The 11,929-nt window shown below is 35.5% G+C and overlaps 1 protein-coding gene across 1 annotated transcript; it reads left to right on the top strand.

Moving 5' to 3' along the window:
* The first annotated feature begins 2,631 nt into the window (after positions 1-2,631).
* Positions 2,632-6,686, top strand: LOC104090015 (ADP,ATP carrier protein, mitochondrial). Its single transcript, XM_009595046.4, has 4 exons — positions 2,632-2,819; positions 4,955-5,460; positions 5,562-5,933; positions 6,125-6,686. The coding sequence occupies exons 2-4, from the start codon at positions 4,969-4,971 to the stop codon at positions 6,419-6,421; spliced, it is 1,161 nt and encodes a 386-aa protein (XP_009593341.1). The 5' UTR covers positions 2,632-2,819; positions 4,955-4,968; the 3' UTR covers positions 6,422-6,686.
* Positions 6,687-11,929: the final 5,243 nt, after the last annotated feature.

The following is an 11,929-nucleotide window of genomic DNA, read 5'->3' on the forward strand; positions in this document are numbered from 1 at the left end:
TAGGGTAGTTAAATAGAAAAATATCTTTTGCTCTCAGCGCTTGAAATCAATCCTGAAAAAATGGGCTTTTTACCGGTGCCAATGCCGATGCAAGTGTTGTTCGACTTGTCGATTTATTGGCAGTCACTATAGGAACAAACTGGTTCCCGTTCTCAGTCATCATTTCTATAAAAATGGCACAAAGAAATTTTATATGGTAAAATTTTTATATCTTCAAACCGAACACAATGGAGTAGAAAATCACGTAGATTTTAATCTTCAAATAAAAGATTAAAGATGAGACAAAAATTGCGTAAATAAATTGAACAATAGAGTAGAAAACCACGAAGGCTTTAGTCTCCAAAGAATAGGAGTAGAAAACCACAAAGATTTTAATCTCCAAATTGGGAGTAGAAAACCACACATGTTTTAGTCTCCGGAACAATGTACAAATCACGAATACAAAATATTAAATTTAAGTTTCTTAATCTTGTTATTAATCTGTATTCTTAAAATAAATTATGGAAACTAAAACAAAGAAAAACAGAAATGAAGAAGAAGCAGAATTATACTTGAGCCCACTGAATTCACAGTATTTTCTTAAAGAACTTAATTCCCTTATAGTACCCGAGTTTTAGGTATAGCGGTACTTCAAACCCAGTATACATCGAACACAAATGGCAAGAGTTAATCACACTTACTTTATTTTGTAGGAAAATAATATAGAAAGAAATAAGAGATTTTAGAATTTTCGTAAGAGAAATATGAGGGAATGACATGCTATTTATAGCCAACATGCTGGGCTCAAACCGAAGAGTTGCAACTCTTCCTTTAAGGCTGTTACTCAAAGAGGCTATTTTATGAAACGACTACTTATAGAAACCCAATTCTAAATTTTAACGAAAAAATAAAAGGGGAGGAAAAATTAAATTACCCTTAGAGAAACAATTTATTTGACAAAAAATGTTAATATAACCTTAATATTTAACAAATAAATTTGTTCTAAAAGAATTAATCAAACCGACTATGACAACTGCGCGAGACTTGACTTCTTGTCAACTCTGTAAGAGGTAAAAGAAGTGCATTTATATATATACCCAACAAATGAGCTTTTATGCTCAAATATAAGATAATGTTCCTTTGTAAAGGAGAAAAATTCAAAAGATTTATTTTTTTCTCTATTTTCCATTCACACTATTTTAAGCTAAAAACCCAACGGGTTCGAGCCTTTGAAAATAGAAAAAAAATTATGATAGAGAATGTTTCTCCGTTAATGTACCTTAATCTGAATTAGTCGAGCCCAATGCAGGTATTGAGTACCGGTGAAAAACCAAAAAAATGTTGAAAAGTCTAATTAACACCTTTGACTCCTTTAGTCTTAATAGCATTACACCTATTTACCAATGCATTGGGAGGACTACTTCTGATATGGTCAAATCATTTTAACCAACTTTATTTCATTTTATTTTCCATACACTTTATGTGGACTGTCCGTTCAAGTAATAATTTTTACTCAAGTCTAATTCTTTCTAAAGATTGCTTTCTAAAAACAATTCAGAAGTTAATTGATAAAGTAAATTAGTTCAAACGGGTGATAAAATTTTTTATAAAAGAATAAGAAAACATTAAAAAAGATTAAAAGAAAAAGAACATAGAAGCGTGAAAACTGCAAAACGAGGGCCAACGTCCTAAAAGTCCATATTAAAAGCCAACTCTTAAATTGAATAGTACTAATTGATTGGACAACTTTGGCCTTCCAATTAAAAACAGAAGGATTCCCACATTTCCATACCACTTTGTCCCCAATAATTTCTAGCAACCACATGATGGAAAAAGCTTCTTCCTTTCCGCCCTTTTGACTCACGAAAATAAATGTCCTTTCCCTCTTACCAAACACGTATTTAATTTCAAATACTATTCGCATTTCAACTTTTTTTTTTTAATAATAAGGATTCATTCTACCAAAAAAACTATTTTAAAATTCACATTTCAAAATTTAAAATAATTTTTGGTTTGTAGAACATATACTAATATTAATTACTAACTTCAAAATGATGTTTCTTTGTCAAACTATATTTTCCTTTTCTATTTTGATATTTTCTTTCGCTATCACTAGTAGAATATACATAAGTCAATTATGATTTTGTCAACAATATTTGCAAATATTGTTACTTAATATTGGTAAAATAGTGAAGTTTTATTTGAAGAGTATTTCAAGTAAATAAGAAATTTATGTACTAGCTTTTAAATATTCTTTTTTAACTTTAATGTGAGCATTCGAGTCCAATTTTAATGAGTAAAATCACTTCATAACATATATACTTTAAATTATACTTATAATAAAATAATTTTATTGTGCATAAGCTGACTCAGTCCAATTCCTTAAGAAGTACTTTCGTTGTCCCAATTCATTTGAAGGTCAAAGAAAATATTCATTTGGATACGACGGTCAAAACACTCTATATTCACATAGTTAATATAATTTTAAAAAATTAAAAAGAGTATTAAAAATGTAATAAAATTACTAACTTGGCTTTCTAGATGGAGTAATGCTTTTCATAAATAAATAAATGCTTCGTTTCTTAGCAATAAAATAAAATAAAATGCTTTCACATAAAATAAAATGAGATGAAATGCTTAATAAAATAGAGTGTAACATCTAAGTAATGAGCCGCGAAGCAGGGGAAAAACAAATGCTAAATCAATGAAAAATATCTGCAGTATAGGTCATAGCCACCCAATATATACTCATTCTCTATACTCCCTTCAAACCCTCTAGCTCCTCGTTCTCCTCCCATCTCCATTTCCTCTTTCGACTTCCAAGGCGAGGTTGAACGCAGGTAACGATAACTTTCGCTCTCTAAAACATCTCACTCTCTGTCTACAACATGTATTTCGATGGCCTAAAAATTGGAGATTTTGACCGTAAATTTCACTTTTTTTTGCTTAGTCCTAAATTCATTTCACTTTGTTCTGTTTAGATCTGTAAAATTATAGAGATTTTCACTTGTTTGACTTTTTGCGAGGTTCGTTTTATTTTGATTTATCTGTTTTGTGTAGATTTTGAGATTATAATGGATCTGTATGTGTGTTTGTTGGAAATGGATCGTAGGTTTATGGATCTACGATTTTATCGATCTGATTTGCGTGTTAAAGTGTTGTTGGCATGTTTGTAGTTATAGGAGACGTTCTTATAGATGTGGATTATAGATCTGGTCAACAAGTAATGTGATTCTGTTTTTTTTTGTTCTATGTAATTTAATGTTATGTTGTGTGGTATGAGAATCTAGAATTCTGTTAGTGAAGCATGCACAATAGCTAGTTGTATGCGTTAAAATTAAGAGAATTAGCTTTTGGTGTTTGTTTGTCGTTGAACTGTAGATCTGGTCAACGCCTAGTGTGGTTCTGATTTTGTGTTCTATGTAAGGATTTAAATTATATGTGCTGATGGTGTAAAGATTCTTTTATACTGTCAATGTTTTTTAACTTGTTATATCAGGTTAGTTATCATTTTTACTAGATTATTATTATTAGTCTTTATCAAGAGATTTGCATGTTATTACCTTATAAGTGACCTAATAGTGTAATTGTTTACACAGTCGTTCTATGCACCGATGCTGTAAACTGTATTTACATTATCAGGTTACTTATTAGGTAATTACAGGTAATTGTTTGGATAAACATTAATTGGTAATCTAGTTAAATGGTAACTAACCTGCTATAACATGTTAACATTCATTGATAGCGTAAAATAATCTCTACACTGACAATGTATATAATTTAAATAATTTATACTCTTGTTGTCTAGTATAAGAATCTAGAATTTTGTCAGTGAAGTATGTACTATAGGCTATAGCTAGGGGCATTTGGAAAAGTAAGAGAACTAACTTTGGTGTTTTTTGTTTTGAACTGTATACATATATCATCCGGATGTTTTGCTGCTTTCTAGAGTAAATAAAGATTATATTGACAAAATAATTTGATTTTGTGTTTCACAAGTTGTGTTGTTAGACTTGTGATTTGTTTCTTGTATTGTAAGCACAAGTTTAGAAGTATGTAGATTTGATTCTATCATTCTAGTATCATGGTCAGCCTTCATTACTCTATGTCTGTATCCGGGATGAGCTTTACTACTGACCTTCGTATAGGTTTGGTCTGTTGCTGTCTACTGTGAGGCGTGAGCTAAAAGAACATGTGTCCTTTGCTGTTGTAAATTAACCATTTGTTCTTTTGCTATAGAAGAGAAACTATTTTCTCCATCCTATTTTGTTGAGGTTATTTGAACCGATGGATAGTTTAAGGTGTTATAGTACAAGAAAAAATTAAGATAATATTTGAAAAGCTAGTGTCATAATAGCTTAAGAATTTGAATTCTCGAAAGTTGTATAAAAATGGAAGCGTCAAATATTTTCGACATCCCGAAATGGAGAGTGACATATAAGTTGGGGTGGACTTTTGGAGGGAGTAATGATTTTTCCGAACAATAGTCTAATGATAAGTTACCTTCATGTTCTTGTGTTCAAATTATTTGTTATATGCACTGTGCCAGCCATTGCACAGGTTATCGTTTAGTGTTATATCACTATTTTCCTATGGTCGGAGAATTAAACGTAAGCATCATAGATTTACTTGGCTGATTGCTGTTGAGAATTGAGAAAAATGGTATTCATTGACAATTTCTGTACAAAGGAAAAGTACCATCTTGAACATGCTGAAATGCAAGAAATTTGGTCTGTTAATATAGTGTACTGATTTTCTATGTTGCTACACTATATTATTAGTGAATTCTGCTCTGTTGAGTTCCCATTGCGAGTAACGAGAATTTTCTTTTTGCTGAAATCACCCGGGGGATTGGTTAGTGGCTTGCATTTCTCTAGTGGTTAAGATGGAGGTTTAAGTTATCTATTATGAACCTTTATCAAAAGAAATTTTGAGATTAAGAGAAAGACCTAAGTCTATTGCTTCATCCTTGCAGGAGTTTATTTAGCAATGGCGGATAACCAGCACCCAACTGTTTTTCAGAAGGTAGCTAACCAGATGCATCTGAGCTCCAGTCTTTCCCAGGATGTCCATGCTCGCTATGGGGGCATTCAAAGGCCTGCTCTCTATCAGAGGCGTTTTGCATATGGCAATTACTCTAATGCAGGACTGCAAACCTGCCAAGCCACACAGGATCTCTCGTTGATTGCTGCAAACGCTTCACCAGTGTTTGTGCAAGCTCCCCAAGAAAAAGGACTTGCAGCTTTTGCCACTGACTTCCTTATGGGTGGTGTTTCTGCTGCTGTGTCAAAGACTGCTGCTGCCCCTATTGAGCGTGTGAAACTTTTGATCCAAAACCAAGATGAGATGATTAAGGCTGGTAGACTGTCAGAACCATACAAGGGAATTGGAGAATGTTTCGGGAGGACAATTAAAGAGGAAGGATTTGGTTCTTTGTGGAGAGGAAACACTGCCAATGTCATCCGTTACTTTCCTACTCAGGTATGCCATTTACTTGCATTGGATGCTGCAATTTATGACACAGGCACTGAATCTGTTGATTTTTGGTAATACGGAATACTGACTGATATTGTGTTTCACAGGCCTTGAACTTTGCATTCAAGGACTACTTCAAGAGGCTCTTCAACTTCAAGAAGGACCGTGATGGCTACTGGAAGTGGTTTGCAGGCAACCTTGCATCTGGTGGTGCTGCTGGTGCTTCTTCTTTGCTCTTTGTTTACTCCCTTGACTATGCTCGTACTCGTCTTGCAAATGATGCCAAGGCTGCAAAGAAGGGAGGTGGGAGACAGTTTAATGGTTTGGTCGATGTCTACAAGAAGACTCTTGCATCTGATGGAATTGCTGGATTGTACCGTGGGTTCAACATTTCATGTGTTGGTATCATTGTGTACCGTGGTTTGTACTTCGGAATGTATGACTCCTTGAAGCCAGTGCTCTTGACTGGAAGCATGCAGGTTAGTGATGCGTTCCTTCGGTATTTTCTCTGATGATGTCATATGTTGACAGTTATATTTAGATGCTTACATTACTTAGATTTTGTTGCCTGTTACTTTGGTAATTTGGAGTTTAAGATATTATGGTGGGTTTATGACTTCGTTTTGTTATGAGTTATTATTGACCTTGGTTAATCTCTTGATGTTTACAGGATAGTTTCTTTGCTAGCTTTGCTCTTGGGTGGCTTATTACCAATGGTGCTGGTCTTGCATCCTACCCTATTGACACTGTTAGAAGAAGAATGATGATGACATCTGGTGAGGCTGTGAAGTACAAGAGCTCATTCGACGCCTTCTCCCAGATCCTTAAGAATGAGGGTGCCAAATCTCTGTTCAAGGGTGCTGGTGCTAACATCCTCCGTGCCGTTGCGGGTGCTGGTGTGTTGGCAGGTTATGACAAGCTTCAGGTCATTGTTTTTGGAAAGAAATATGGTTCTGGTGGTGCCTAAGTCCGACTTAACTAGTTTTTTTAGAATTAGAATATGGTGATGAAAATCCTTTAAATTCGAAGAACCATTTTGGGGCAGATATTTTACGTTTTTCACCGTCCCTTTTGAATAATTCAAAACTTAGAGCGGGTTAGAACTTTAAACCCTCAATTAATTATTCCCTTGTTGAAGGGGTGGTTTTGTTACGCAGACCTTTATCACAGCAGAGTTTACAAATTCTCATAATCGATTTTGATTGAATTAAATTCAGTTCAGTTTCATCTGATGTTTAAGCATCTTTCCTGAATCCTGACATTCTTTTATATTCGTTTTCTTATACGATATTAGCTCTCTGTTTCTCTTTCAAGTTGCTCACTCCTTCTGTAGTGGTTTCAGTTATTGTTGTGCAGTATTTTTGACTTCTGGAAGAGCATGGTTGCCTCCTAATTGCAGCCAGGATATTACAATTAAGGGCTACAAAATATTTTTGCTCAGACTTGATTATGTTTGTAGAAATTCAATGTTATTGATTAGTATTGTATCCATCTACGAGTCAAAGGAAAGGAGAATTATGAAATAAATACAGCGGAAATGCAGTCACTATTATGATCTGTTTTTTTTCTCTTTACCCTTTTCTCCCCTTTGGTATAATGTTTTAAGAGAATGAAAAGGGTATTAGAAAGAAGATTTTAAAAGAGTTACCTGGTGAAATAGTTGAACCATGTTATTATGAAAAGGGTTATACAAGTTGCAAGTAGAGGGGGTGGTAAAGGTTCTTTTACATGAGGCATTTGTACATTTTTTTCTTTTCACATTGATAATGTCGACAATAATCTTTCTCTTTATCGGCTCTTTCTATCTCCTTTTCTCTTGATCAATTTTCTGGCAAGATCCACATGCTTTGAACGTTGGTCCTTCCGGTCCCTCTGACCCATCATGGCCAGTTCATCCGTTTATGCCTCAGAGCAATTATTTATTGTCAATTAATCAATAAAATTTCCCGGCCCTAAAGCCCTTAAATGTGTGTAGTCGACCAAATTACACCAACAATTCCAAAATCTCGCAACAAGGGAATTTTCCACTACCCCAATCTAATAATTTATAAGGGAGTAACCTACAAGGCTCCAAACTTATTACTGAAATTAATGGAGTTGTCACTCAAACATGAAATTTCGGTACTGGATCCTCATCCTAAACCTCCTATAAAGGTGTCTTGAGGATGCAGAAAAAAGCAACAGACGAGGCTCTATAACTCTTCCATATAGACCATATGGTCTGATTGAAGGAAAACCAGTGGTTACCTTCACTAAAGAGGAGAATGATTTACTCGCTCAAACCTGCAAATGGACAATTATTGGTAAGTTCACTCATATTAGACCCTCTGTAGAACTCATACGTAGTGAATTTGCTAAAATTATCCCTGGAAAAGGCAGTATCAAGATTGGAGCTTATGATATACATCATGTCTTCATTGACTTCAATAACAAAGAGGATCACTTTGAGGTAATTTTGAGAAATTACATGTCTATTGGAAGGGACAACATAATGGCAATGTAAATTCAAACCTGATTCCGAGACTTCATTCGCCCTTGTCTGGATTACTCTTCCTAACCTTCCTTGGCACTGTTATGAATGGGATGCTTTATGCCGCATTATTGGACCCGTGAGAATCCCTTTAATTATGGACAAAGCCACTATGTCCAAAACTAGACCCACCACAACCAAAGTTAGAGTGGAGATTAACTTGGCAAAACCTCTTGTTGAAGAGATACTATTGGAGATTATCAACGACGAAGGCATTAAAGAAATTGTTGTGCAAAAGATTGATATGAAAGCATCCCTGCCTTCTGCACACATTGCAAAATGCAAGGTCATTCTGATATTTCTTGTAGAATCCTGCATCCAGAATCGAAAAAAAGAGTAGGGAGAAAGGAGAAGAAACACAAGATTATTGCTGACTCCAACAAAACCACAGAGGAAATCAATCATCAAGGTACCAACAAAAGGTATGAAGACCCATCAGATGAGTAGAGAAAATTCTAATGTGTCATCCATCAAAATGTCAAACTCAGTGCCTAACCAACATGTGGTGCCTGATGAGCTCATGAAGCAAGTTGTTGATGAAGAAGGATGGAAAGTAGTGAGTAAGAAGGGAAAAGAAAATGCGAATCTTAGAACAAAGGACACAGAGGCCGGCATGGGAGGAAATAACAATACCAATCAACAATCTAAATAAGGAGGGGGTACAACAAGGTTACAAAGCCAAAGAAGGGAAAAAACAGTGGTGGTAACACACACTACTATGAAGGGAAATGAAGCCATGGATGTTGTAACTGTAGACAACATTGAGTCTTTATTTGAGGTAACTGTCAGCTCTACACAATTGTCTCAGAAGCCTACTAGACTCAACAGGGAAAGAAACACAAATAACAAGAAGAACCCCCAAATCCAAAAAGTTAAGGGAGGCCAAGAAAAAATAAAGCAGAAAAAACTATATATCTAGAGGAGAAAGATGACGAGGGCCAAGTCATGGACTTGACTCAAGTTCACGTGACAAATGAAGAGATGCAAAAATTGAGCAACAACAAGAAGAGATTCAACTCTAAAACCTTCATTCCTATTGAAGTTTCTCTAATTTTGAACCTGTTAGTATGAATCAAAATAATGAGATAGGCGATGACTTTAGTCAATGGAGTGCACCTCTCTATGGACTGGATCCTAAATTGAATGATAGTTATGCTGGAAAAAATCCAAAGAGAGGGTGCATGTGGGAGCAGAAATAGAAAGAACAGAAGCTCATATGTCTGTCAAAATATGTAATGAGCCCATACAGTTATCAAGCTCCACAAGAGAGGACACAACCTACAAAGATCAGGATAATGACACTATCATGGAGGGCTTAACAGAAGAACAACCTAGCTCCAAATCAGATGATGAACTAATTAAGAGTGCCAGAAAGGACTTACTAATCGAAGACAAGAAGGATACTATTAATTAGGTTAAAAAAATATCACTTTCCTCAATAATTTATCTCCAATGAGGTTGCGAGATTCGAGCAGGAGAGGAATAAATTTTTCTTCCTTCAATGAATCAGACAACAACATCCAAGGAGAACAAACAAACCATTAACCTAATGTTTTTCATAATCAATACAATCTCATGGAATATTAGGGGGATAGGGTCACAAGTTGCTACTGAAAGGCTCAAAACTATAAAGAAACAATACAAAATTCCTTTTGTCTTCCTGCAAGAGCCTATGGCTGTAGCAAGAAAGATAGAAAGGTTTAAAAGAAGACTAGGCTACCGGTCTTGTTTCCATAATTGCTCCAACAAAATCTGGATTCTATGGTCTAATGAGCATGTGCTGGATATCATGGAAGATAGAGAACAACATGTATTAGTACATATCACAGATACACAGAGGCATATATTCTTCTTCTTGACTATAGTATATGCCAAATATGATGAACAATTAAGGAACCTTCTGTGGGATGATCTTATAGCTACTGCCAATACCATTAATGGTCCACGGGGAGTTCTGAGTGACTTTAATGTTATTACCAATGCTGGAGAGAAACCAGGGACATAGCTTTAAAAGTTGAGGAGAGTCTTGAGTTCAGTTCTAGTCTTACTGACTATGATTTACAAGATGAGGGTTATGTAGGATCTGATTTCATATGGAGTGATAATAGAGATTTCCCAAACACTCTATGAAAAATACTGGACAGATTGGTGTACAATGATGAATGGTTTGACCTATTTGGAGAGACCCCAGTCACACACATGTCTAGATCATGTTCTGATCACTCTTCTCTTTTGATTTCATGTGGTTCTTGTACTACTGAGCAAGTTAGGTATTTCTAATTTCTGAATTTCTGGGCAGAGCATGAGGATTACCTTGATGTGATTTAACATGCCTGGCTTGGAGGAGACACTGTCAATCCTCTTTGCAACTAGCATAAAAAAATTAAGAGAGTATGCGGTGCATTAAGTTCTTGGTCTAGAACTGCCTTTAGGGATATTTATTAGGAACCTAAAAAGCTAGAAGTGAAGATGAGAAGACTGGAAGAAGTCTACCTTGTTGACAACAATCAAAGCAACATTCTCAAGTTATCCAAAGCTAAAGCAGAGTTCACCATGCTCCTGAAATTACAAGATAGTGTGCTTAGACAAAAAGCTAGAGTTAAGTGGTTAACTGAAAGTGATGAGAACACTGCCTTCTTTCATGGTGCCATTATAGGTATAAGGAAAATGTTGTCCATCATGAAGATCAAATATGGTAATGGTAATTGGGTGGAGGGTACTTCTGAGATAGCTGATGCTGGAGTAAGGTTCTTTCAGAATCTTTTCAGTGCTGACAACACTTCTGAGGATCTACAAACTCTGAATATTATTAAAATGGTCATCAATGATGATGATAACAACTTCCTGTTGTCCACTCCTTCTACACAAAAAGTTAAAGATAGTGTCTTCTCTATTGATCCTGATAGTGCACCAAGGCCTAATGATCTTAGTGAAAAATTCTATCAAATGGCTTGGTCGGTGGTTGGAAATGATGTTCATAGAGCAGTGGTAGATTTCTTCCATGGGGTTGTATTACCTATATTCTTCTCTCATACTTGTTTGGTGATGCTTCCAAAAGTTGATTCCCTCAAAACTTCTCAGATATTATACCAATTAGTCTATGCAATGTTACTGGCAAAATCATTGCCAAGGTAAACAATGCTAGACTTAGTTCCCTCTTGCCAAAATCATCTGTAATAACCAAAGTGGCTTTGTGAAAGGTAGAAGCCTATGGGAGGTGGCAATATTGTTATTAAACTTGATATGGCCAAGACATATGATAGAGTTTCCCGGTCATATCTATGATGTATGTTAAGACATTTGTGCTTTGCTAAGGAATGGATTAATCTTATCTACTGGTTAATTTCTAATAACTGGGACTCTCTGATTGTCAATGGTAGTAGGCATGGTTTCCTTTAATTCAGTAGATGGCTTAGATAAGGTGATTCTCTTTCTCCCACCCTTTTTGTCCTCAGTGCTGAATTGCTTTCCAGATGCTCAATGCAGTACAGAACAATAGAAAATTTCATGGTTTCTACACGAAGAGATAAGGTCCTCAAGTCAACCATTTTGCCTTTGCCGATGATACTATCCTCTTTACTGGTGGTGAAAAGTAATCCCTCCAGCTTATTCTTAACACTCTGAATATTTATGAATCTGTTTCTGGCCAATTGATTAACAAGAACAAAAGCTGCTACTCTTTGGCTGAGAATATCCCTCATAGCACTATTAGAAGGGTTACAATGACTATATAAGGCTTGATAAACTTCTCATGAGGTATCTAGGTTGTCCTTTCTATTATGGAAGAAAGAAGCTTTCTATCTTTGCTGATATGGTTACAATGACTATCAATAGAATTAGAGGTTGGCATCTAAAATTTTTGTCTAGTGGGGCAGGGTTGTACTCATTAGACATGTTCTACTAGCCATAAATATTCACACTATGGCAGCTGTTCATCCTCCTAAA

Source organism: Nicotiana tomentosiformis, chromosome 1, assembly GCF_000390325.3.
Source record: "Nicotiana tomentosiformis chromosome 1, ASM39032v3, whole genome shotgun sequence".
Taxonomy (NCBI): domain Eukaryota; kingdom Viridiplantae; phylum Streptophyta; class Magnoliopsida; order Solanales; family Solanaceae; genus Nicotiana; species Nicotiana tomentosiformis.

Excerpts from the sequence above, each read along its gene's own strand:
- LOC104090015 (XM_009595046.4), top strand. The coding sequence starts at position 4,969 with ATGGCGGATAACCAGCACCCAACTGTTTTTCAGAAGGTAGCTAACCAG. Across the intron at positions 5,461-5,561 it reads TCCGTTACTTTCCTACTCAG|GCCTTGAACTTTGCATTCAA; the intron begins GTATGCCATTTA and ends TGTGTTTCACAG. Across the intron at positions 5,934-6,124 it reads TCTTGACTGGAAGCATGCAG|GATAGTTTCTTTGCTAGCTT; the intron begins GTTAGTGATGCG and ends TGATGTTTACAG.